The 27,800-nt window shown below is 37.0% G+C and overlaps 1 protein-coding gene across 1 annotated transcript in view; it reads left to right on the top strand.

Moving 5' to 3' along the window:
* The window catches only part of UBR3 (ubiquitin protein ligase E3 component n-recognin 3), a 120,285-nt gene that overhangs the window by 8,760 nt on the left and 83,725 nt on the right, over positions 1 to 27,800 (top strand). The window contains exons 2-8 of the mRNA XM_082055473.1: positions 6,024 to 6,163; positions 6,563 to 6,721; positions 8,411 to 8,554; positions 9,117 to 9,166; positions 13,688 to 13,754; positions 18,617 to 18,747; positions 24,502 to 24,730. Of these exons, the coding sequence (XP_081911599.1) occupies positions 6,024 to 6,163; positions 6,563 to 6,721; positions 8,411 to 8,554; positions 9,117 to 9,166; positions 13,688 to 13,754; positions 18,617 to 18,747; positions 24,502 to 24,730 (920 nt within the window). The remainder of the gene's footprint in view (positions 1 to 6,023; positions 6,164 to 6,562; positions 6,722 to 8,410; positions 8,555 to 9,116; positions 9,167 to 13,687; positions 13,755 to 18,616; positions 18,748 to 24,501; positions 24,731 to 27,800) is intronic.

The following is a 27,800-nucleotide window of genomic DNA, read 5'->3' as shown; positions in this document are numbered from 1 at the left end:
ATAACCTTCACGAAGATTGCTTTTTAGAGGTGAGTTTGAAGAGTGTTCTCGCCAATGCTTTTTCAGTACAGTTCAGTACAGTGAAGTACTAAATTAACTGCTCCTTTAGAAAGTACTGTTCCTTTCCTCAACTCAAAAGGCTGCAGTTCCTGTTGCACAAAATAGTTTGAGACTGTATTCACACATGCAAATGCAGAATTAAGATAATTTTAATAATCTAAATATTGCCCTTAACAGCATAACTGAGGCCACTTATAAGGGCTTCACTTTGCAGTCACTGATGTTAGACAAATATGCACCAAAGAGAATGGGTATTATATTTGTAAGTTACCTAGCTCTGTGTTTGTTATCGTACAAATATATTTTAAATTGTGTGTAAAGTGATGCTTCTTGATCAAACTAGGCTAATGGAAACTGTACTTAGATGCAATTACAGTGCAGTAATTACATCCCAGAGCATCCACCCTTTTTATAAAGGCAATATTTTTGCAGCAGAAGATTGTGTTACTCCTTTGAATTGCTCTATTGTCTATCAAAATGCTCAAAATCAAAAACTCTCTATGTCAATTCAAGCACAGACTCAGCTTCAGCTCCTCTCAGAAGTCCATTCCTTCTCATTCTCACTGTATTTCTAAGGTCTTACAGTTAAAACTGCCCAATCAACTGTTTGTGATCGATAGTGGGTACTTGTATGCTAATGAAGCTCATTGTAGTTTTATCTGCTGTACAAGATGTTTATGTCTGAGGACTAACAGGAAATGATAGAAACGCTCTTCTGCAGAGCTTCTTTGTCTGCTTTTCTTTGAACTGGAGAGCTGGCTTCACTGGAGGGTGCTCAGTGTAGCACTGAGCACCAGTGGAGCGTCTGGTGACTCACTGCCTTTCTTCTGCTGTTCTGCAAGGATCGGAATAACTTATAGGAGTCAAATATAGCCTCCTAGCCTCCTAGCCTGGCCAAAAAACTTATTCATGAAAGTTTAGAGCCTGGAAAGATGTCCTTTAAAGGTCTTTTGGGGTTTTTCTTCTTGAGAAGCTGTTAATTCTTCTTCCGTGTTTCATTGTTTTCCTTTATTGACTTTAGTGTCTCTACTTTGGAGCTTTCCTGGTTAGAAGGGTTAGACTGACATCCTTCCAGTTGGCCTTGCTTCTTGTTGCAGTCCCTAATAGCAGAAATGCGTGTATTAAGTTTTGTCTCTCAACTTCTCTGTAGCTTGCAGCTTTCTTACATAGCAGAAGAGCTGTTGTTCCTCAGACCTTGAAGTCAATACCACATTGATTCACTTTTGAAAGTCTGTTTAGCAGACAAAAGGAATTTAACTATTGAAATTTAATTACTAGGGTGTGTGGGGGAAACATGTCTTAAATAAAAGCTCAGTTTAGATGTGACTTATTGTTACTGAATTGAAGAGTCAAGTAGAGGTTTCCTTTCTTTGCTTAGGAATTGATTGTGTTTTTCATTTGGGTCCTGTCAGTTGTGTCCCACATTCTTGTTCCTAAAAGCTGCTTTTGGAGTCAGGTACTTGTAGTGCTGTAAGACTTGTGAAAATGGGATGCCTCCTTTTGACAGCTTTATGATCAGTTTTAAACCAAATTACTTTTAAACATGGAGAGGCAGGGGACAAGATAGCACGAGAAAAGTGAAGGTAAAAATAGTCCCTCTGTTTATACATGAACTTATGTCAAGTTTCTGGAATGCAACTGAAACTTGAGATGCTGTGGGATGTAGTGGAAGGAGGGCTGAGCAAATGTTCAAAAGCCGTAAAGGTGTGGTCTGGCTGGTACTGGAGGCATTTATCAGCTGCTGTAATAACTGGGGAAGTTTAAAAATTATTTGAAGTGGAGGAGTTGGCTTCCTAGTGAGCTTTGTATCCTCTTGGTGTGCTGGTTGGCTAGGACAGCGTTCTCCTTCATTGTTGGGTTTTTGGTTTTCTGTTCTCTGTGTCTCACTCCTTGTCAGGTAAACAAGGAAAGGTATGATGGCAGGATGATTTAGGGATTTCAGTGTGATTTCTGAGGAGGCAGGCCTGTGAGTGCTGGCGGATTTAAGCTGGCCCAATGAAATTATCTTTTTTTTTTTTTTTTTTTTTTTTCCTTAAAGTAAATAACTTATGCCAGCTTAGCTTCTGAGCTGGTTTAACACAGGATCAATCAAATGCCAGTGCTGGAATAAATAAGAGGGCTGAAGACAGAATTGTGGCAGGAGTGACCTAATTCAACTTACGCAGTTGTGAAACGGTAGCCTAAAGGAAAGGAGTTAGTTATATTACCTGAAGCCACTTCTAAAATCCATTTTGGAAATCAATTCACAGTAGAATTATTAAAGACAGAAGTAGTAGAAGAGAATGGAATGAATCTTCAAAGTCTGAAGTGAAGGTTGCTCAGATGTTAATGCTGCTTGTGTTAATACATGGTGTTCCTTATTCATGTAGATGTCAACAATGTTGTTCTACCTTTTACAAACAGGATATCAATGCAGCATAAGAAATTTCAGGAATTATATATCAAGTCATGTCAACAAGATTGCTTGTTAAAGCTCTGTTTTTATTTAATTGCAAGGTACCATGTTATTTTCTCCTTTTGCTAAAATTAGCTCTGTCTTTTTGTGAAAAAGTAATTTGAAAGGTAGTAAACTGCCTAGAAAACAAAATTCAGAATATACTTTTGAATAAGAGAAAAGAATAAGGAAAAAAAGGTTATGATTTTTTGTCTCCTTGTAGACCTGTATTTTAGCACATGCGTGTTAGACCTTCAGTGAGACAGTACTTGAATATCTCTGATTAGTGAATTGGCACTCTCACTGAAATACTCCTATTATTAAAGCTCATTGCATAATAGTGAAATATTTACAAGGAAGACTGTATAGCACAAGAAATATGAAGTACGAAAGATTAAGTAGGAACTACAGACTTGTTGGAAAAAAGTATTTTGCAATATTGAAGTAATGTAATAACTGACACATTGCCTTGATCTAAGCTTTATCTAGTCAGTCTTCCTCTCTGTAGTTATTTTTATTTCAGAGCTTGTTCAGAAAAAAAAAAAAAAAAAATTCTTATCTAGATGCCATCCACCTTTCACAAGGCACTGTTAGAGACTTCTGCCTTCTCCAAGTGGTGGGTTTTTGTGGCTTGATGTTACCAGGAGAGATTTGGAAAATACCCCTTTTTGTTGCTCATTAATGTTGCCTATTTTAATAGTCTCAGAAGCATTTTGAAATGTACATTTATGTAGACAGACCATTCTTTAACTGGTGCTGTGGTGAGGAAGCTCTTTCAGAAATAAAAGGAACTGTTCATGGAATAACTTTGCTGTTTGTCCAATGACTGTGTAACCTGTTGAAGAAGTTTGTCACAGGTCTCTCTGCCTGTATAAGAAATTTCAACTTGTTTCTTCCTTGGGACAGCTTGGGGATCTGGTTCTTCTTTAGTTAGTTAGTTAGTTTTTAATTCTGAAGGTCTTCAAGTCATTGTCAAGTATTTGGGTCAGTATTTGTAGCAGAACTGTATAGTACTCTTTAACAGCAATAGAGCTTTGAGTAGAACAACATATTGGTATTTCACAGTTGCAGGTCTGGTTTGCTGTAGTTGAGCATAAAACAGGGTCTTGTGGGTGAAGATTACAAAACTGGGTTCAGTAAGATTTCTTCAGCCTGATTTATCAATAATACAATCTGAGCATTGGCATTCTGGATTGTGGTGGCTTAGATTAATACTTGCCCTTGTAATTCAGTATGGCCAATAGCTTGTCCATTGGCAAGTCATGTCAGTAAGAACATATTCTGGGATCCTTACCATGTACATTACCATGTTAGTTAAGAACAGCTACGATAGTATATTGATTTTGGGAAATACTTGAATACTGCAGCCTTTGAACCATAAATGCAGAATATGGCTCATCTTGTAAAACTATACTGGCATTCCTACTATAAGGATTAGGGGCTGGTATCTAGAAATTGTTCTCTGTTTGGAACTTCTGTAATTTGTGCATTTGACAGTGAAAGGATGTTTCCTTACAGTGAATTGAATTTGGGTTCTCCCTTGATCTTCTAGAACCTATATTAATATACCAATAATAGCAGTCTTTGTAAGTCAGTAGTGCTTTTGTGGGAATCTCAAGAGAAGGCATGATTCATAACCTTCAGCTACAGGATGTGTTGCATTTGGGATAACTAGTCCATAGGCTGTTTCACAAGTGGAATGCTGGCATAGTCTTCTTGGGGAGCAGAGCTTTTTATTTTCTGTAGAAGGAAGCCTTGCGCTTAGCAGAAGCTGCGATTTAAAATTACTTTATGTGTGAGTTTTGTTACTGTGGCTCCCTTAGCTTGTGATTGTAACGATTGAAAATGTCTTCTGGCTGAATGCAAAATACATGGAGGGGACCAGTACAAGATTTTAAAACACATTGCATGGTAATTCTTTCCTTGTGTGTCTTTGAAGTCTTTATTCACTTTTGATCTCTTCTTATAAGGATAGTGGTGAAAGGGAAACCAAATACCTTTAAGATAATAAGTGAGGTACCATATTGCAGCCTGGATCAGTTTAGGTTTGTGATTTATGGCAGTTTAGGCTTCTATACGTGGATGAGACAGAAGTGAATGACTCCATAACTTCTATGAATGTCATTTGCAAAAGTGAATGACGAAAGTGAAAACCATCTGTTTATGCATCAATTAACAGAAAGTTGTTGGTCATCACTGAGGTCCTTCTGTCAGGCACTTCTTTTGTCCCGGAGGTGGACAGGCTGTATATACAAAGTGCAGATCATCTGGCTAGTACTGTCCTTGCTTACCTTTTCTTAATAAAAAAAGTGTCATCTCTGTGTAACAGCAAAAGAGTCTTCAGTCTTGTGAAGATGTTAACCAGTCTTGTGACGATGCCATCCTCATTGCTGCACTTTTGTCCTCCTTTTTTATGTTTTTTTTGTCCCAAATTCAGTTACTTGCTTTGTGGCTTTCTTGTATTTCCTTCTTCTCTTAAAGTTGGTACTTTAATGGTCCTCAAAGAAGAAAAGGGTATGCTGTAGAAAGTAGTAGGCTTCTTCTGGAAAACATGGCATTGCAAGTATAGTGAAAACATGAATAAATTTAGAAAACAATTTTTTAATTCAAACAAAGCTGAATCCAATTCTGAATATTTATGTTGAAGAATTACTGGTAAAATCTAATGAATCTTTCCAGTAGTTTGCTCTTGTGTGATGTGTTTTTGGACTCTTTCTTCCTTGTTAGCTTCTTTTTTGATGTGGGTAAATAACTCTCTGATGTTGGTAAATGTCCTTTCTAAAAATAGATTTGGAGCAGAAAAGTGTTCTGTGGCTATTGAGTCAGACTCTTGTTAAATCAGTGGGAGATAATTCTGTTTGCTCTATTGGGGTTTGGCTCAACTTTGTGTCATTGTGCCTTAGCCAAGCCTCAACTACTACCATACAGGACTTCTCCAAAGAAGAAATGTTTTCTTTTAAATTGAAACAGTTTGCAGAATTTTTGCAGGGTGTTTATGCCATGCTTTGATAAATAAATCTTAGTTGCTATATGTCTGAAATAAATACTGATCCTGCAGACTCGTATGCTTTTGGAAGTTGTTTTTGTTAATGTAAAAAAAACATTTTAAAACTCACTATGTGGATGAGAACTTCAAGAATCAGGTCAGCCCCTATTTCACAGAAAGAAGAGGAACTATTTTAGTGAGATATTTTCAATTAGGCTGTTTAGGAACTGGGAGGTACATCTTAATAAAGAAAAACTCAGTGTTCTTCTAATTGTTCAATGGAAGATGCTTCTAACCTGTATGGGAAGAAACTGGGATGTTAGACATGTGAACTTTGAGAAGGGAAAAATAATTGGCAACTGCAAAATTTGCTGGACTCAGAAACAAAATGGGTTTGAACATATTGGAAATTCAGAGTAGCATTTTCTTACCACCTTTAAAAGTATGTAAGTCCCTGAAAAATTGAAAAAGTAATGGTTTTGTTAGTGTATGTTAACTCTGCTGAGCTGTGCTTGGCTAACATTTTTCTCATCTCTTTTATAGGTTTTGTAAAAGACATCGGATTAAATCAAATTCAAATGTTCCATGTGTCCCAAAAGATTTGTTGATGATGTCAGAATTAGTTCTTCCACAGTTCATCTTCAGTCTTATTCAGCACTTAAGAGAGGGATATAATGAGCCTGGTAGGTTTTAAATTTGCATGTGTCTAGCATATCTTACCATGCTGCTATCTCTTGCTTTGCAGTCTGTGGAGACACAGTATATGAATATATCAGTGCTATCCATAGTTTATATAATTTAATTTTGTGCGCCTTTTCCTAAACCAAGTTACTGTCTGGCTAGGCAATTTGATTTTGTTTTCTGCTGAAGAGCTGCTTAAATACGTTTTAAGGGTTAAGGACTACCCAGCATTGTGTTTAGCTCTTCCAGAAAATGAAATCAGGATTAATTTGAAACTTGTACGTGTGAATTTTAGCGCATTATGAATATATAGAAATAAATTTCTTTTGTGGTAGTAATTGTGAGGCTCTTGGCCAAATTACGTTTCATTTACATTGAAGTTCTTCTTATGTGGTTTTCAGCTCTTGATCTGCCATCAGAGAAAGACCTTCATAAAATTCTCCAGGTTTTGGAACCTCATGTTTCCTTTCTAGAGGACTTGACTAAAATGGGAGGAGCAATGCGATCAGTTCTGACCCAGGTTTTGACTAGCCAACAGTTCTACAAAGATCTTAGCTCTGGTATGTTTATGTTATTTCTAATAGTTACATTTTCAAATTATAAACTATTTAAGGGCATAAGTTATGTTTATCACTTCTGTTTCTGCATGTTTTTATTTTCTTTTTTTCCTGGTTGAGAGAAAGGGTGTGAGCTTCAGGAGTGACCCGAGACCTTTGTTATTAAGACCTTTAAGAGCAAACCTCTTGTCTTCTGTGTCCTGGATAACCGTATAAGGATATATAATTTCAGAAGAGTTTTTTTATAATAAATCCATTCTCTTTAAAATGAACATAGCAGCTTAATACTTCCAAATGAGGCATATCAAGCTTATTAAAAGTAGAATATGTCTAACTTATTTTGGGATCTGCTCTCACAGAGGTGAGATGACCTGAATGGCAAAAGGCCATTGCCTGTCCTGCACTTCTGTGCAAAGCCTTTTTTTTTTTCTTTTCCCCTTAAAAACAATGTCCCCCAGTTATTTCTTCCATCCTTTACCAAAGCATTGTGAATCTGAAAATGCTGAACAGTCACTATTAACCGCAAACCACCTAGCATAAATTAATTCCATCTTATTTTCTTGTGATTAGAAGGTGTCTTTTTTTGAGTCCTTTGCATACTTCCTGTGCATAGGCATGAACAAATAGTAATTACTGTGGATTTAAGTTGATGTAACTTGCTGGGGCAGCAACTAGTTGAAGAACAGAAATCTCCAAATCTTTATTTGAAAGGAGAAACGCTTGGGAAAGCAGAGCTGCCTTGGGGACCGTTGTCTTCATTCTGTTTCCTTCCTCTTTTTCTCTTTAATAATATTTGAACAGGAGAAATTTAATGATTTCTCCCTATATGTGATGGATTTCCTGAGTTATAAAAATGGAGGGGGAATGGGAAGTGAGGCTTTCTTATTTGGACTCTTGTAATAAAGTATATGTGTGTCTGACTAGGTAGAGTTTCTGGGTAGGTAAAGCAAAGAAAGATTTCAGAGCAAAACCTGCCATTCTGACTTTGAATGCAGGAGGCGTGCAGCTGAAAAGATGCCGTAATCTTTTTTTCATCTTTTCTTTTCCTTAAATACTTAACAAAATTTGCTCCTCTAAAGTTTATTTTTTCATATATAGCAAGTCTGTTTGGTTTCCTTTAGTCCATTTCTTTGTGGGTCATTTTACATCCTGTGCATGCAGTGTGACTTTGCCTCATCAAACAGTTGAAATGATGGTATATTTATGAATAGCCTCCATTAATTGCAGCTGTCAAAACTTGAACTTATAAATTCTAATATTTGGATTTTTTCTTTCAATGTGGTGTATTACCACTACTGTGTTTTTTTTGTTGGTTAATTTTTTTCCTTTTAGAAATTGTGGGTCCCTGTCCTTTTTGTCTAAAATCAGCTGCTTTGAAATATCAAAACAAATCCTTTTTTTTCTGTAGTGTTAAGGGTGGTAGCACTGATAAAATATAAATTAAGTACACCTTTTAGATTAAAACAGAGCAGTGGAGGGGAAAAACTGAGACAGTTTAGTGTCTTTTGAATTTCATTTAATCAGCTGGAAAAACTCTTTAGCTTCTACATCTTGTACATCTACATCTTGTACATCTTGTACAGCTTATTAAAACATTGTGGACCATTTTTTAGGTTGCTTGTAAAGAATATGAAGTCTATGAACCAAATAGCTGTTGTTGCACTTTAATGCTGTTTTATGTATGTATTCAAGGTGTTGGAGAGAATGCGTGTGCAAAGAAAAGTCATGAAAAGTACCTCATTGCTTTGAAGGGCTCTGGACTGGCATTTCCTGAGGATAAAATTGCATGTGGTGTGCAGGAAGAAGGAGCTGGAACTAGCACATTAGCAGTTCAAGGTTTGTGTAGAATAAGCAATTATTTCAGTTTATTTTTTGAAAAAAAGAGATCTTAATGAAAGATAAGGGATTACCTGTAATTTAGGGCACCACCAAGTTACAGGACTCATTTTAATCCTATCAACAAAGCTAAACATATTAATTTTTTGTTGCTAATAGACTAAGCATCATTTTCCAGTCATAGCATTAGTGGAATTTGAGTAGGCAAGATGAAATTGCTCATAGTGGAATTTTGTCACTGCACCTAAGTTAAGCCACCTATTTTTACAAATGTGCTATGGATTTTTTGTGCCATTGAAGGCTGTCAGAGTTTTTTTTTTTCAATTTCTGAAAGAACATGTCTCTATTAAATCAGTATGTTGAAGTTCTGCAGTGGAACATACTTGCAAATCCCTAATTTTGTATTGCTTGGAAATCTGTCTTCAAATTCTCAGTCCACTGCTGTGTATCTCGTAAAGTTAATATAGTGTTTCATTTCATACTGGCTCATTAAATATCATAAAATACTGTCTTTTCAGTATAAGACTTATGAAAGGAATCTCTGAATTTTTTATTTCAAAAGGTTTAGCAGGTGCTACGGCAACATCAGGACAAGGGGATTCTTCAGATGAGGTGAGACTTTTGAAAGACTTATCATGAACTGCAATGGAATATTAAATGGAGAAAATGCTTGCAGACAAATCCCGTAAACCGTAACTCTTATATCTACCACATATTATCTCCATTTTAATGGTTAGAAATAATGCAGATACAAAGGAATAGATCTCATGCCTTTGATTTATTAGGGACCTCTTGAAAAAATCCTTATTTTTTGCTAATTCTATTTCAGTTTAATTTAGGTATGTAATGTAGGAGGACCTTCTGGTTCAAAAGTTACTGTCAAATACTTGACTTGATTAAAACAAAGTTAAAGCATGTGATGCTGTGAATGGTGTTAGCAGTTTTTGGCACTTGAGAATCCAGCTGAACTGGTGATAGCTGCAGTGAGAATTTCTCTGTAGATAAATTCCCATGTGTAGACTTGACCTTACTTACCAAACACATTGAGTGGGAGTAAAAAGGAGGGAATATCCTTTTAGATTAAGTTTTAATACACAAGTGGAATTTAATGAGGGAAGTTAAATTCTGGTAGAGTTACTTTACCAATTTATTATCATTTTTTGTCCCCTACTATTTAAAACCTACTTTCAACTAGTAAGACTTAGCAGCCATTCTGGTAGAGTAGTGTAACAAACTTTAATTAATGTAAAGTATAATTTTAATAGGATTTTTGCTTACATTGTATTCTTTGCAAACAAGTATTAAAGTAAATACTATTGTTTGTGTTGGGCCAAAACTGTTGTATGACATGTTTGCCTCTGTCACGAGCACAGCAGCATCTGTTATGCTTTCAGCAGGGCTATTTATAATTTGGCATCTTTCAAAGTATCGCTTGTTTTTTTACCATCACTTGACAAACAAACAGACAAAACCCAAACAACTGTGAAAGACTGCTGACAGTATCACCTTTAAGGCCCATGAAAGGAGGAGACAATTCAAGTTAATGCTAGTAACCTCAAGTGGTGCTTCAGCATGCTGCTTTTTGTTTTACCAACTAGTGATAAGATGGGGGGATTTAACTGAAGCTGCTAAGAGTCTGAAGAGAAATTGGATATTGCTGATATTTCTTTGAGGAAAGAACTCCAAAGTCCAAGAGGGAGGTAGAGACAGAGAAGTGTTTTAAGGAGAATGAATTTTTTTTTACCAGGAAAAGAGATTTTTTTTTTTTAATGAAAATATATTTTGTGAATAAAAAAAATGAGGAATTACAGCAACTGTATTATAACTTGCTAGTTGACGATACCTGTTTTCTAGAGAGTTTTTTCTTTCTGATTTCCAGGATATAAGTACACATGTAGGTATTTTATTATGTTGCTGCAGATGTGATTTTTCTAAATTGAAATTCTGCATATACTCACATACCTAGAATCAATTTTAAGATGTTAATTACATTATTAAGATACATTGTAAAAAAGCACAAGACCCTGTTTTGAAATATGTGTTTAGGTATTTTTTTAAAAGAATGAGGAAATAATGTGGAAAAAACCAATAAGCACTAAAAGTTAATTTTTTAGTATATATTTTCACTTTTGAATTTTCCTTTCATATCTTTAATAAAATCACATTGATACAATATGGGATGCAGTTAAAAATTATTTTTAAAGTTGCTTGATTTTTCTCGTCTTTTTAATAAAAAAAGGCCTCAATTAGTGACATCTCAAAAAAAGTTAATTTTTAATTTTACAGTATTTTTCTTGATAATGGTCTGCTTGACAAATATGAATTGTTGAAAAGAAAGTCCAGTCCTTTAACCCAAAAGCTGAAACAGATCAGTGCAGGTTGAAGGCTGAAATGCTTATTAGAAAAATGATGTTACTAGAGAAATCCCTCCTAGAGAGATGAGGAAAAAGTTATTTTGTTTTATGATTTCTCTTCCTCTCCCCTGTCCTCCCCCATAGGCTACGAAGGGATTTACAGCTTTTTTTTAATGCCTTATTCTACTCTCTTATAGCAGAGTAAAATGGTGTTCTAATTAAGAAATGTAGCAAGGGTACACTTTTAACTAGATTTTCTTCCTCTGGTATTTAAGATGAATGTAGAAAGCTTGATGTTCCTTCTTATCAGATAAGTCTTAACGGTAGCATTGCTTCAGAGATAAAAGGCTAGATTACAAAATCTGTGTAGGCTGCAAATTAGAGCAACACTTCTGCAGGGAACTAAATATCTTCTAGGGTTTTCCATAGCTCAGTATTTAGTTTCATTTCTACAACAGTAGATGGTTCTAAGCTAAAAATGAATCTGAAGGATGGATGTATCCTGAGATATGAGTTGTGGGTTGTTTTGTTCTGTTTCATTCCCCCCTCTTGCCCCAAAACAGGATAGGCTCACTTGTGCTTTACTTCTCACATGGTTTGTGTCCTGTCCTGTGGTGTTTTGGAGAGAAATCGCTATTAGTTCTTAATTAGCTTTTCTTCGTGACGTTTGCCTTTGTGCAAAAGGAGGAAAAAAAAGGCCCTCTCTAAACCTGTCCTCTTGTTTAAGAAGTTTCTGTGTTTCAAGAAATCAAATAAAATCTAGTCCGTGAACACTTTTGCCACAGTGACGAATAAACCTGTTTGTAATGGGTATCTCTTTTTGGCAGCCCTTCGTTTATTGAGCACTGAATGCCTTATTACTCAGTTATATAGTTATTGACTTCAATTGCTATTTAATGTAATCGTACAAAAATCCACATATACTATCTAATATTACATAAAGTATATTATCTGAATTTATAATGGATGTGGCACACCTTAGGCTAATATTGTTAAATATTCCATTATGTGAAGTAACTGCATAGGTCTTTGCTGTTATCCAGGTGTATTTACACAGCATTATCCAATGGGTAAAAATAAGATATTCTACATTTGCTCACTCATTCTCTTACTCTGTCTCTGGGCCTGGCAGACAGCATGTGACCTAACACTTGCTGTCTTAAGGCTGTTAAAACTCCTGCACTTAACATTAAGATTTAATCCTACCTTTCTGAAGCAATGGAAGCCAACTATCTAACATTACTGAGGAAAAAAGAGTTCTCAAGGAAGTGTTTCTCATAATTTACTCAATTTTCCTTCTTTCTAGTGAAAACACTTCAAAAGTTGCAATGAAGACTGTCACGTTTAAATTTTTTCTCATACTGTAAAAAGGGAGATGCGTTTTCATTGCCAGAGCAGTGGTGTTGGAAGCTAGAATCCAACATGTTAATCACAATTTATATATCCAAATGCATTATTTTGTGCTTAAGACCCCTCTAGCAATTCTCTGGATTAACTGAGACTGCTAAAGAGGTCTTGAGACCTCCATCTATCAACTTACTAGCTATAGGAATTGAGATTCCTGTTCTTCGGGGCAGGAGACTTACATTGCAGAGTTTTGCAGTTCATAGTAATATCTCAGTAGGTCTGATTTTTGCTTTAGAGTACTTGGCCCCTCTGAGAGGTGAGTGGGCAGCGGCAACGTCCTGAGAACTGACTGGCTCGTGATTCACAAAGACCACATGACACCTAAGAATTTAAATGTATGTCTATCTAAAAATGAATTTTCAGGTGGAGGTACTGAAAGGTTAGGCAAATTCAGACCTTTCATTAACATGATACTTTTGGTCAGTCTTTAGATATAAAATATGAATAATCTTTCTCCCCAAGGGAGGACAGTCACTTCTTGAGTACCAGTGAAGCTTGGAAGTAAAATATGGCATTTGTTTAGAGAAGCAGGATATTGATTATTTACTTTTAACAGTAAATATCTGCATTGATCATCTCTCATTTTATTAGGTCCAGTAGGAATGTTTCTTTAATTCTTCTCTTTAATTAGAACTACCATTGTTAGTAATGTCACTTTCTTTTTTTAACACCTAGTGTTACATTTTGTGAAGTGGTGGTGATGATGTTTTTAACTAGGATTGTGTTTTGGAACCTTTGCTGTTTTGTCTGCAGAACGCCTTGAAAGCTTCAGATAACAAGTGCCTGCATAAAGTGCATCCATTGCGTAGGGAACAAGCAATTAGAGTTCAGCAATTAGAACTGGCCCCTTAAAGGTGTCAAAAATACTTTATTCTTGGATCAAAACCTTATACTGATTAGAAAATGTCTAGCTAATTGTCTGAGTTGCCAAATTTAATAACCAATATGTTGGCTGATATTTTTTTAGGAAACAAAAAAACCTTGAACCCTGTAGATGAACAATGTAAAACCTGGGATCTGCAAGACTTAGAAATTTTGTAGTGTTAAACGTTTTTGTAGCAATCTGTTTCAGAACTCAAAGCAGGTAGCCCACAGACTTAATGAAATTGATGGAGATGTCTGAACTTGCAGATTATAATGTTGCCAGTAGGGGAAAAAAGGCAATTTAAAAAACTTCTGTTTTTTCTAATGAGTTGCACAGAGTCCATGGTTCTTGTACACAGCAAAAGTATTTTTCTGGTAAGAGAGTATCCTCGGGGCTTTTCTGTTTTAGCTTGATAGTTAAACCAGAATTTTGAGAGAATACAGTCTCTTGGCAATAAAATTCTAAATATGCGATTATCAATTTTTTTGAACTCTTCTCCTACCCCAGGAGGACCAGGATGGTAGCCAAGGTGTGGGCAAGCGCAAGAGGGTGAAACTAAGCAGCACCACCAAAGGTATTTATAAAGTACTGATCTCAGTTTATCATATTTGCTTTATGTCTATCTTAAAAATTATCTAGGGCTATTAATTCACTTCCCAAGCACTGTAGTGCTGCATGTGATGGGTAATAAACATAGTAAAGTCTAAAAAAGAATAGCAAGTGAAGCTGTGGTAATTGGCAACTTTGATTTCCCTTGAGTACCACTGTCTGGGATTCTGACCAGTCATTTTGTCACCTTCATATCATAAGTTGACCTCTAAAAATTTGTTCAGTTTCCACTCTGTGGCTGGCAAGGTTACAATACAGCTTGGCAAACAAGGTTTTGATGTATTTGTTCTTAACAATTATTTTTTCGTTAGTCCTCTGTGCGATTTCTAGTCCAACAGGAGCAGCACTCACATTGAATTAAAACTTGCACTGATCTCAAAAATGACCATAGACTAGAGACAAGGTAGCCCTGTCCTGTGCTTGTCCTTGATGTGTTTTTGTGCTAAAAATTGTTTAAATAATGATTTTTTAGACTCTTACTATTAAAGAACACCCTTTTTTTTTTTTTTTTTTGTGAGTATAAGATACTGACGTAGGAAGCACAAAGAAATTGCAAGCCCTGAGAAAAGAGCATTTGGGTGAAAAAAATGTGGTGAAATTTGGAATAAAATTTCTGGAAAGGCTTTGGAGTGAAGGTTTGGAACTTGAATTTGAGATGCAAAGGTTCATGAAGTCATTAAAAAGGTATGAAGGCGTAGTGAGGCGTATGGGAACGTGAAATTGTAGTGGTTTCAGATTGAAGGAAAGATTGGGAAGCTGCAAAAGCAGAGAGCTGAATGTTTTGGCAGTGGTGGTGTTAAGAGGTGATCTTAGAAATGGTGTGTGAAAGATTATGGCAGAGAATAATAATGTGGAAGAAGTGGTAGTTTTTGAGAAATGCAGGAAACTTAAGACATCTGAGGAAAGCTCTCTTGAATTTTAGAGGCTATTAGTTTGTCCAAAAGATAAGTTAGAGCCAGGTAATGCAAGAAAAAAGTCTGGTTTTCAGATGCATAATAACTGATTATGAGAAATACGCAGGGAAGAAACTCAGGTTGAGAAGCTGTCAGATCTGAAAACCAATATCAGCAGTGGCATTTCAGGAAAAGTGATACTTTAATTCAACATTTCATTTCCCCCCAGGATTGCAGTCTTCCCCCTCTGAGGCATCCCAGCATGGACTGTGCTCATGATGATAGCTCCTAATAACAGCCCCAGAGGAGGGAGTCTGCCAATGGGGGAAGGGTAAGTATCTGTTTTTATGAAATATTGAATAGTTTTCTGAAGTTTTCAGTATTCATATTTTATGTCCAATAGGGTATAAAATAAGAGTATGAAAAGAAAATTTTAGAAAACTGAGTATTGAATAAAAACAGATTTACCTTTTCCGTATAAGCAGACTCCCTGGGCCCATCCTAGGTTTTTAGTGGTACTATCTTCATAGAGAGTTATTTATATACTGGGGATATCTTGGAATACCAAGACTCATATTCCAGAGAGATGATGTTGTGGTTTAACCCAGCAGGTAACTAAATGCTACACAGCCACTCACTCACTAACCCCCCTCAGTGGGATGGGGGAGAGAACAAGAAAAAAAAAAGTGAAACTCGTGGGTTAAGATAAAGCCAGTTTAACAGGACAGAAAGGGAAAACAACTACTTAGCAACAACTAAAACATCAGTGTGTTATCAACATTATTCTCATACTAAATCTAAAACACAGCACTGTACCAGGTACTGGGAAGAAAATTCACTCTGTCCCAGCCAAAATCAGGACAGAATCCACCCCTTATTCTATACAATTTACATCATGTCCAGGCCCTATGCTTTCCAACCCATTCCATTTAATCACTGCCACTTTTCCTGTCTTTTGACACATACAAACAGATAAAATTCCCTTGGTCTATGGGCTATCGCTGTAAAATTTGTGTTGAGTTCATTTAGTCTGTGACTTTGGGCTCTATTGTAACTGTCCTTCAGGGAAGGAGAGGTGGTGTGTGGTGTTGGATTGTTGTATGCAGAAGCCAGTTATGGTTCCATCACCACTGCACTTTTCTGGTTCTGTCATCACTGCACTTGGTTCAATTTTGTCAAAGTTCATTCTTTGTTAATCTAGGTGATTCTTACTGTAGTTCCATTGATATGGCATATAGCAACCATAGTAGTGATGACATACAGTGTCACTTAGCAATTAACTTCATACAGTTCAAGTCATTGGCTGCTCTCATCCAAAATCGAGTCCCTTTGAGGTATACATTGAACTTCCCTGTCCTTTCACATCACCCACCAGGTGCACTCAGGTCCCTGAACAAAAGGAATCCCACAGATGGGTTTGCCTTTGCTTGAGGCAAGAGCAACACAGACTATCTTCTCCAGTGACTTTATCCTCTTCTACAGCACATAAAAGTTTTGATTGGGCAGGGCCAGCTCTTTTGGCAGATCCCCTAGGGTTGACTAACCAGGTGGCCTTTGCTAAGTGTGTATCCCAATGTTTGAATGTCCCATTGCCCAGTGCTCTCAGTGTAGTCTTTATTAGTCCATTGTGGTGTTTGATTTTCCTGGACGATGGTGCATTGTAAGGGATGTGATATACCCACTCAATACCATGCTCTTTGGCCCAGGTGTCTATGAGGTTGTTTAGGAAATGAGTCCCATTGTCTGACTCAATTATTTCTGGGATGCCATGTTGCCCTGAGACTTGATTTTCAAGGCCCAGGATAATGTTCCAAATGGTGGCGTGTGGCATAGGATGTGTTTCCAGCCATCTGGTGGCTTTATGTTGAGGTTCGCTGATACAGGCATGGCACTGAGTATTGAGAGAATTTTAATTTTTACTCTGTTTCAAAACCTGCATACTGCATCCATCTGAAATACCTGATGTTTAAGACAATTTTGAACCCACAGTCACTGTGTATTTTTTTAATTTGTTCAAAGAAATTGAAAATCATGTGGTGCTTTTGAGAAAAGTGGAAACATTGTCCCAGTCCCAGTGTTCTTGATAAATTTTCCAAGTTGAGTAAGAGCATTCTGCCTACTTAAATTCTGTAGCAGGTAAAAGTGGATATATATTCTTCCATCCCTGCCTGAAACTGCTGTATCAAGAAGTTGATACACACTGTTCAACTGTGATATGTGTCAGAAAAAGCTGCACATCAGTGACAGATAAGGTGCTGTCTCACTTGTCTTCATGCCTGGTGTTCTCACTCAGGAGCATTTGGCGCGCACCTAAAGCTGTGCTCTCTGTCCTGTGGACAAAGGATTTCTCTGCATGGCTACTAAGGTTTTGTGGGCAGTAAAATCGTATACATAATTTATTAACAAGAGATGAAGGAGAGAACATAAATGTTAATCATATGTTTGCTTCAGTAGGTGATGTGTAATGCTTTACAAGAGATTTTACTATTAAGATATGTTTTATGACTGTGAAGGTAACTTTTTATTTCAATGCTTGTAGGATATTTTGAATAGAACATATTCTTGTCTTTGTATGGCTTGCTAGAGGCTTGAGGAGATCCCTAAACTTTAACTTATTTCTCATGATCTTTTGCAATTCCTGAGTTGTTTTGGGCTGATTGGTCACTTGACTTGGGAACTCTTGACCTTTGGTAATGGTGGTAAATGGAGGGAATTGCTGCTTAAGATAGGCACAAAGCTATCCAGTGCAGTCCCTAAAGCTGTCATACTTCAGCGAAGAGATGAGTTTTCAAGGCTAGATAATGTTCAGTGTAAGTGTTTTTGAATCTGTACTGGTGAGAGCACTTCATACAGTCTCATTGAAATATGGGATTTTGTTTGGGGGAGTATATCCTCAGGTCCAGTTGATTTCTAGGTATAAAGGAGCAGCATTATTATTATTTTCTTTAGTCCTTCTATGTTATGAGAGTGAACAATGCCTTTTGTAGCTTTAAATCACGAATAGTCTCTTGAAGAATGTTGATAAGGAGTCTTTATATTTTAGTATTTTTAAAAAATGGAATTAATATGATTGATGCTCTGCCAAGCCATAGCTTCGTGAACAGTTTATTCTAGGAGAGGTCAATTTATGCAGCTTTGCAATTGGGAAACTGATCTGCTTGAAAATTCACCTGACAGAATGGAAAGGTGACTTGATTCCTATGTGGGTACCCCACAGGGATGTACTCTCAGCATGAGTAAAGGGGACAGAATGAATGGTCGGGAGTTGAATGGGGAAAGATGGCACTATCTCTTCTGGTACCATCAGGATTATCTGATTCTGGTAATTTTTATATTAAGAAAACCCAACCAACTCACCCAAAACTTTGTGGTTGGTCAATCAATACATATATTGTTTTAAAAATCAGAATAACTGATACATCATTGATCCTATTTAGCTTGTTTAGAGCTTCGTAAACAGAACATAAGTGTTATTAGGTGATAGAACTCATCACGTCATCATAAATTGTATTTTGTTATTTTGCTGTTTTAACTTAAGCTAAGTAGTAGTTTGTGCTAACAGTTTCCCTTGATTAAATGGCTGTGTAAATACTGTGCAAGTTGCTGTGATTCATTATAATCAGGGAGCTGTTACAGTAAGGTGATACGATTCAATGCAATCATTGAATACTGGACTACGTGTGGTAGAATCATACTGAAAACTTTCATTGATTTCTCTAGGAGGTCCTTTTTATTGTTACAGACTCTGACACTGTGCAGTGTTGGCCATGGTCATTTTCCCAGTGTCTTTGAACAAAAATTTGTAGAGAACGCACTAAGATGTTCTTAGATTTTTGTTACTGAATTTTATAGAAGGCAGTGCAACTGCATTATCATGGTTTTTAGTTTTGATAATTGTTACATTACACATCCCCTCCTCCAACCTTTTATGCAGATCAATCTATCATGGATGTTTTGAAGCATAAATGTTTTCTAGAAGAATTATTATTTTGGACAATAAAATATGAGTTTCCACAGAAGATGGTGACTTTCTTACTCAACATGCTGCCAGATCAAGATTATAAGGTACTTGCCTTACTTTGTTCAGACTTAGTCTTTTTTCCTGTTGACATACTTAGTGTGTATTATGCCTTGCTGAGACCATATGTGTTTATATTTCAATAATAAGCAGTAAAATAATGCAGATATGTAACCTTTTTTGAGTATTTTGGTAGGAGGTCTGAAGTGTATAGTATTTGAAGAGAGATGTGGACAAAACAAGATGGATTATTTTGGAGCAGCAGTATTAATTTTGTTTTCATGGGTGTTTTTTTTTGTTTGGTGGGTTTTTGTTTTGATTTTTTGTTTGTTTGTTTTCCTTTTTGGCTCTTAGTGCATATTTGCATCTGAGTTTTGTTCTGTTTTTACTTTGTAAGCTGGATTTTTGTCAGTTAAAAGATGTGAATCACCACTAAATGCTTCTGTCGTGCGTTATGACTGGTAAATAATTGTGGTGACTTAATTCCTGTTGCAACTGTTGTAGTTGGCAGTGGTTTCTCCATTTAGGCCATTACAGTGCGAGTGTTCTTGCTGCAGCCATGCCCTAGGTGATTCGGGCAGCCTTCCAGCTGCTTCCTTACAGAGTTTTGCAGTTGTCTGTACCAAGTGTCTCCTGGCCTGGAGTCACGGAGACTGGATGTCATCTTCCTGTTTTAAATCCTGGTGTGCAGCCAGGTTTGGTTGTTTGTTCTACATGTTTCCAAGACCTAGTATACATAGCAATCGAGCTTAACATTTTGCTCTGATCATGTCATACCTTTGAGCCATGCAAATATTTTGGACTTTCTCAATCTCTGCTGGGAGGCAAAGATCAATAAATCCTGAAGTCCAGGCATGCAGATTTCTTCAAAAATGTCTGTTTATAATGGGACAGCCCTGTATTCATGCCCCCTTAAAACCTTGATGTATCAAAGCAAAGGATGTGAAGATAATTTGCAAGGAAGAAAAAGATATGAGCCTTAAGCAATACTCTGTCCACATCAAGACAGCATTTTGGTTTGGGATACCAGCATAGATCCATCTTGGTCTCGGATTCAGCTAGTACATCAGGAGACATGAGGACTTCTGAACTTATGATCCCTTGCTGTGAAGCCTGAGTTGTTCTTGCTACTTCGAGACCCATGTGGACATCTTGTTCTCCTGATCCATTGCCAGCTGAACTCATGCATGTGGAAACACCCAACTGCTAGCAGCATGCAGACGAATGTGGTAAGTGTTGTTCTGTTTACCTTTTTACTATACTGTGTAATAACAACAGCCTTTAGTGATCATGGGATCTTTTTTTCCTTTGACAACAAGCCACAGTCTTCAGTGGTTTTCTTCATTGTGATAATAATCTTTCTGCACTATGTATTCTAATGGAGGCCATGGTTTCTCTTTGGTTTCTCTACTGGCTGCCACCTTTATCTGGAAATAGTCTATCTTCCACCCATCAGTACTGTATGTTCAGACAAAAGGATTATTTAAACATGCTTTTTTTGTTTTGTTTTGTTGCCAATTTAATATTATGTTTGATTAAGCAGTAAATTCTTATATACAAACTTTATAACTAGCACAAATCCCAAGTATTTGCAATCTTTTAGAATCTGCATTTATTTTAATTGCTGTGATTATCTAAAAGGTGTTTTTCAGTATTAAGGAAACTCAGAGAAGGTAATGTATCACACAGTAATACTAGGGAGGCAGTAACGCTATTTTTTCCCAAGGTACCTGTGCTTTGTTGCAAAACCCTGATGCATGGATTTTAAACATGTCTTTGAGAGGTGTGCTTAATTTACAAGGAATGGCTCTGCATTTTACATGTGTACATAGAGAATATACCATTTTGGGAAGAATGTTTTATCTTTCAAGCTTCCATTTAACTTTTATGAAGGAAGAGCTTGTTTGCTGTTTAATTACGTCACATTCTCAAACAGTAGGAACACTGGTAGGGATTTAAACTGTTGCAACTGATATCTCAGCCTTTTGCTACTTTATCCCATCTCATCTACACCACATGTACGGTCTTAATTTTTTCCTGCCTCTACTGTTGCGCAGTTTGATTCTTCATGACCTGATTCAGCTCATTAAATCAGCAGCATTCTGCTGGGCTGGCTTTCTGCTAAACTGAGCGAGCTAGCCAGGCAAAGAGCTGGCTATGTGTGCACGACCCTGAAATTGTTGCAATCTCTGACCTCCAGCGTAAATGTGGTAGAGCTGACTGAATTCACCATGCCCTATGCAGCAGTCAGTGAGCCACCAGTAATCTCTGTTGCACAGGTTTATTTTTAAACAGGAATACAAACTTCTCTTTTAGGATTCTCTCTATGGAAAAGAAGTGTTGAAAGGGGTGGGCTAAAACCCTGGGTTAATTATAATAGCTCTTGCCTCTCTCCCCGCTTTTGCACATGAGACAGAGAGCACAACAAATAGTGTGGTATTTGCCTTACAGGGTTCGTGCCTGAGGCATCCCTTCCAGCACTCTGACATTTGAAGCTTCGAAGACTTACAAGTGAAGAAAAAGAAAATGGAAGAGAAGTTTGCTGGAGTTATCAAGAAATTAGAGGTGTTATGGTGTGGACAAGGTTTCTGCAAGAGAAGAAACAGAAGGCCAGAGAAATAAGACTGACCTTCTCGTGACCAAGGAGAAAGCAAAGGAGGGGTAGGGAATAAAGCGGAAGCTGATGGAAGAGTGTAAATCATCCAAGAGCAGAGCCTTGCTGAAAGCTGGAATATTGGAAGCAGAGAAATGCAAAAGCATCTGTTAGAAATAATGAATCAACGAACATCATTATCAGAAGTGCTGTGCATCATCAAGCACCTCCTACAGTGAATGTTGAACAGTTATTACAGCAATAGGGTTTCACTAATCCCTGAACATGCTGTTCTACAAATTCTGTTTTTCTGTTTTTTCTACAGGAAACTTAGTTTTGCCAGGTGAAAGCTGTGCTAGAATTATTGTTTTCTTTGTACTGAAAACATAAGCATGGGAGATGCAAGTTCCAGCTGAAACATGGGGTTGATGTTAGGCTGCTGTAAGTTCTGGGATTGTTGAGTGGCCACCAAGAGAAAAGGCCAGATGAAAAAATTAACTCTGTTTTTGCATAGGTTAGAAATTTAGAAGCTGCACAAGATCATAGACAGTAAGTTAGTGAAGGTAATTAAATACGCAGAAAACATATATCTCTTAGGAAGCCACTTTTTGCAAATAGCTGGAAGCTGAGTAAGTATTTGGAAAGATGTATTATGTCAATACCTGCACTGTTGCTCCATTCTGTATTTTTCCTTAGTTGTGTATGCATCTCTGGCCACTCCAAGACGGGATACTGACCTGGATGGATTGATTTGACCTACTATAGCTGTTTTTATATACAGACTGCAGTTTACCACAATATTTCAGCATTTGAACTTCTGCAAATGGGTTTAGTTTCTTCTTCTCAAAATTGGAAAGGATTGTATTTGTTTAGCTTCCAAGTGAATGCAGGAATCAAGGTTATGTCTTTTCTGTCTTTAAGTGTATTACAGAATCTCTGTCATTACACTATACTGATAATGAATCTACAACACTTTCAGAAATTCACTGTCGTATATGAGTGAGGCACAAGAAGTTTTGATGTGTGCTCATTTAAAATAAATATGAAAAATTTTGGATTTTTTTGTTTTAGAGAGGGGCCATATTTTTGCAATCGAATTGAATCGAGTGCTGTGTAAAACAAGTAAAATGTAGTTCCTGCACCAAAGGACCTGAGAATTCTATTTAAACATAATACAAAGTGAAGAAAAAATATATAAATATACTTTTTTACTAGCAACGTTAATATACTAACTTCTTAAAATATCAGGTGCATCATTTGTGTTTGGGGCTTAACTTTAATTGTGTAAATATCTTGATGTTTGTTACAAGTGTCAAAAAAAAACAAGTGTTTGTTGCCAGTGATTAAAGTTGTATCAAGCGTTAATTTACAGGAAATTATGTAGTAGGTTGTTTTGCCTTAGAATACCAGAATGATATTGTATTAACTCTGCACAAGTATTGTGAATACATTGTTCCAAAAAGGCTTTAGCTGGAAACAATTACCATTGTACTGAGTGCTGTACATAAAAGACACTTTCAGTTATTATACAGGTTTCCATCAGTGTGGACCAGCTAAAGAAAGGCACGTTAAGCAGTTTGGTAGTGTTTCACAGAGTCACAGAATGTTAGGGATTGGAAGGGACCTCAAAGATCTAGTTCAATCCCCCCGCCAGAGCAGGAACACCCAGATGAGGTTACGCCAGCATGTGTCCAGGCGGGTTCTAAATGTCTCCAGAGAAGGAGACTCCACAACCCCCCTGGGCAGCCTGTTCCAGTGCTCTGTCATCCTCATTGTGAAGAAATTTCTTCTCATATTTAAGTGGAACCTCCTGTGTTCCAATTTGTACCCATTGCCCCTTGTCCTGTCATTGGTTGTCACCAAGAAGAGCCTGGCTCCGTCCTCGTGACACTCACCTTTTACATATTTATAAACATTAATGAGGTCACCCCTCAGTCTCCTCCAAGCTCAAGAGCCCCAGCTCCCTCAGCCTTCCCTCGTGAGGGAGATGCTCTTGCAGTGACGTCACCATCCCTACCCCAGTCCATTTTTTTACATGAACAACTTTATCTTTGAGGATGTTTGCTGGAAGAAGAGGTCTTTGTGCCCAACATCAGCATTATGGCATCATGATAGTTTTTTGGAAGTGTATTCTAAATGAAAATAACATTGTAGTGCTATAATAAAAAATGTGAGAGCACTGAGTCTGAGGCAGATAAAATGAAGTAGTGATTTGTATACAGTCTGGTGAAAACACAGCTACCTGAGGGTGGTTTCAAAATTTCTAATTTTATGCTTATGAGAGACTAATACTTACAGAAGGAATAGACAGGGGATTTTATATTTGAGCTGAAAATTTTTATCACAACACAGCCTGTGTTATCTCTTCTTATTAAGCCAAGGAAGTCCAGATGGTGTTAATTCAGAACTTGAAGTACTAAGTGAGAAGTTATTTCAAAGCTGGCAGATATGCACACATCTATATGCAGTGCAGGAGGTTGGTTTACAATGCAATTTGAGGCTAATGGCGTGGGACAAGAAATTGTACTAAGATTTATATGTGTCAATACATTTAAACACTGATCTGGTTTCAAAAAAATAACAAACAGTTGTGTAAAGAATAGCAGATCTTCCTAATGACTCTATTTTGGAGAAAGTGCTAAAGATTTATTTTAAAAGTATAGGATGTTATGATAGCAGATGAAATTCAGTGTTGAAATGTCATCCTTGACAGATGAATGAAAACCTTACTCCATGGGTAGACAAGTGTAAGTCATAAGGCAGCTTTATTAGGCACCATTAATGTCATCGTTCATAGTGTATCATTTTTGGACATTAGTCTCTGTTTTAGGATGCAAACAATGTAGAATAAATTCATTATTAGAACTTCACTGCTTTCACAGGTATGCTGAGTTCTTATATTCCTTGTTTAAACATTTCTGGGTGTTTTAGTGTAGAAAAAGTAGGATGAGAAGATTAGATTTTGGTATAAGGTAATGAAATTGAAGGCATAGGTTTACCCCTCTCTATAGATAGGCTTTTTCATGTGAACTGTTTCTAGAAACTAGATATGGGATAGTTAGACCATCAGTTTTGGTTTGTCGTGGCAACCAGTGGTGTTTCCTACAATATGTTGAATCTGCTTTTGTAAAGGAATATTTTAAAATGTAAGAAAGCTATGATTTTTGTATCATGCTTGTTAACTATGGAATTTCTTTATAATTTGCAGATTGCTTTTACCAAAACTTTTGTTCAGCATTATGCTTTTATTATGAAAACACTGAAGAAAAGCCATGAATCAGACACAATGTCTAATAGAATTGTGCATATCAGTGTTCAGTTGTTCAGCAATGAAGAGCTAGCGCGCCAAGTAACAGAAGAATGTCAGCTGCTGGACATTATGGTCACTGTTCTGTTATATATGATGGAAAGTTGCCTTATTAAGAGTGAATTGCAAGGTAGGTTAATTTGTTTGTTTGCTTGTTTCCATGGATAATTGATTATTGAAGAAACTTAATCTCTTTCTTTGTTAGTAAATCCACCCCTCAAACCCTTCCAAAAAATGCACAGGATCTAGCAATACATGGTAGAGGCCAAGTCTCAAAATTTCTTAGAAATTTAAAGATAGGTATCAAGAATGATACTGATGTTTTATCCTTTAGTTTGTAGGGTTTTCTTTTGTGATAATGCTATATAGTCAATAATACAAAGAATTATCTTGCAGGTGCTTCATTTGTTGGGTAAAGTGCATAAACACTATTTGTGAAGCTCATTTGAATGAGAAATTATATATGCAAATCAAGACCTTTATTGATTTAAAAATATTTTCAAAGTATTTCACAAGCTGTTTGAAGTATTTTAAATGGTTTTAATTTTTCTCATCTGTGATTGCCTTAGTAAAACTTGATATAATTAGAGGAGAATTATTTAATACTTTGTGAATATAATCATGTGATCAAGCTTTTGGGTGACAGTGGCAATTTTAATTTGAACTAGTGTACACTGTGTAGCTTTTCTAGTGAAAACAGCTGTCCTATACTCGTTTTACCTGTCCTCATCTGAACATGGTGCCACAACAAATCTTGCTGACTTCTATTTTTCACACTTTCATGTACCCAACACACTGCAGACCTCTCATCCTTCTTTATCCTACTTTGAATCTGAAAATACTCTCTAAATAGGCTGATTACTGCTGCCAAATAAGTACCATCAACTTCTGCATGAAATTGTCATTTTTCTTGTGTAAAGTATATTTTCTCTCTGAGTCCACTCTTGTGTAGCCTAATACAGAATGACTATAGAAATGGGAAATCCTCAGTCACCTGGCATAAAGAGTGCCCTCAGTCAGCTGCACTTCAACATGAGAAATATTTCTGTTGTCCTACACAGATTGCTTTACAGTAGTCAAAGAAATATGTTGCATCTTTCTCTTTAACAGTTTATATATCAAGTGACGTTTGCAAAATAATGCCATATTGATGGAACATTGCGTAAAACTACTTTCAAGTAGTTGTTTTTACTTGTTGGTCGATGCTGGTAGCATTGGTGGTAAGGTTCTGTCATGGATCAGAATTTGCAGCCGAATAGAAAAGGGCTGTGACTCTGATTCGACATTCTCTGAAGAAACTTCCTGGTAATTCATTAGGTAAGCTGGAGCTGCTAAGTTAATAACAACAGATATATTTGTGATAGATTAATGAGAAAAGATTTATCCCTGGAGCAGCTGCCCAATATGTGAAGTGGCCTGTTTCCTTTCCCCAGCACCAGCGATTTGTCTTCGCTAATACTCTTATCATGGAATATGTCCAGTGCTTTTCAATGTTTTCACAACATTTCCTCCTCACTGCTTTATATATATGAGGTGTTGAGCATAGTTATTTAATACAGATTTAATAAAACACTCTTTTAGGGTTTTTTCTCTCTCATGTTCTCACTAGCCTTCTTTTCTATTTCTGTGGGCTTGTATCTTGTGCATAGTTCAAGGTATCTCTTAGAATGCTGGAAGCAGTTAAAAGTCTGTGCTGGTGAGATAAATTGAGAAAAATTCTGTTTGTGCAACTAATGCAAACAAGTAGGTTGTTTAGTAGGTGAATGAGACAAAGTGTACAAATCCAGCAAGTGGGTAGATGGAGAAAACACACTGGAGAAGAGAAAGGAGAACACTGGGCAGGAATCGTATCTGCTAAGGAACATTTAGTTTGCCTTGCTTATGGGTCCTCATTGTGTTTTACACAGCTGACACCCCTTAAAAGTACACAGTTCATTAAGGGTATTTGTGGCTGCCAAGTGACAAACTGTGTGCCTGAAACGGAGTTGTCCTAGGAGCTGTGTTGATACCAGCTTGAAAGTGTTACTAGCTCACCTCACCGCTCACATGTGAATGGCCGAGGAGATGAAGTAGCATGCAGACGATAAAACTGGCTGCCTAGGAATATCTATGTCCCTGTGCTCTTAGACTTTTTTTTATCTCTATCAGCACCTTCCTTCTGCTGCACTTTTCATAGGAGAAGAATTTATACCTCAAGGAAACAATTTGGTAATGGTTCCTCCTTTAAAACAAACAAAACCAAAACACAAACAAAACAAAAAAAAAAAGCAACAACATCAAACCCCAAACAAAACCAACAAACACCACACCAAACCTCTTTTCCTTTGACCCACCTTATGTTAACACTGGCTTGGGGAGTACTCTGAATAAGAGGCAATGCCACTGCCGATTCGAAGTGACTCTGGATTTGTCTAATCTAAGCTGGGGCAGAGAATCAGCAACATGTAACTGTTGGCTCTTTGCAAAGTCCTTCAGCAGGTTCAGGCATGGCCAACTGAGATGTTCTCCTGTTCTTGCATAGGCTGTGTGAGCACATGGGAACCAAGGAGCTGAGCAACCAGACCTAGTTTCCTTTCTTCTCAGGTGTACCAGATAACAAGAGAGAGATGAAAGAGTATTTGATCAACTGTGGCACAGGAGGTTGAGAAGTGATGCAGAGTGCTTCTGGCTCCCTGTTCCTTCCAGTGCTTCCATGTAATAGATTGGAGTCAGTCTTAAGAAATGGAGATCTATATTACCTTATGGTGACAAGAAGATACCTGTTCATAGTTGTGTGCAATTTAAGCAGCATATGTATCAGGCTGAAATCTGTTACATTTTTCTGACTGCTGTGTTCTTGGGTAGTAAAACTTGTCAGGATCAAAAAATTGTATGATTTTGAGTTAGAAAACCTGTTGACGTAACAGGCAAGAGAGTATTTTTTTCCTAATACAAACAAACCAACAAAATAAACAGCCTCAGAGTGACACAAAAAAAAAAGTATTTTCTTCAGTAGTTACAACAAAGGGGAGGAGAAAAGCTTACATATATACCAAAGGGACCACTCCAGATGTGCCTTATCAGCCAGAGTCTGGAGTTTCTTAATAAGGGTGTCTTTTTAGCTGTGGATGTGCTGTACTGCTTAAGACCTTTGCACTGTGTAAAGGGTAACTACAAGGGCTCCTCAGTGCATTTGAACTGGACAAAAGCCAAGGCTGAGG

Source organism: Streptopelia decaocto (genome assembly GCF_964273445.1).
Source record: "Streptopelia decaocto genome assembly, chromosome: 6".
Classification (NCBI taxonomy): domain Eukaryota; kingdom Metazoa; phylum Chordata; class Aves; order Columbiformes; family Columbidae; genus Streptopelia; species Streptopelia decaocto.
Note: the sequence above shows the minus strand (reverse complement) of the source record. Positions and strands in the feature narration are given on the sequence as shown.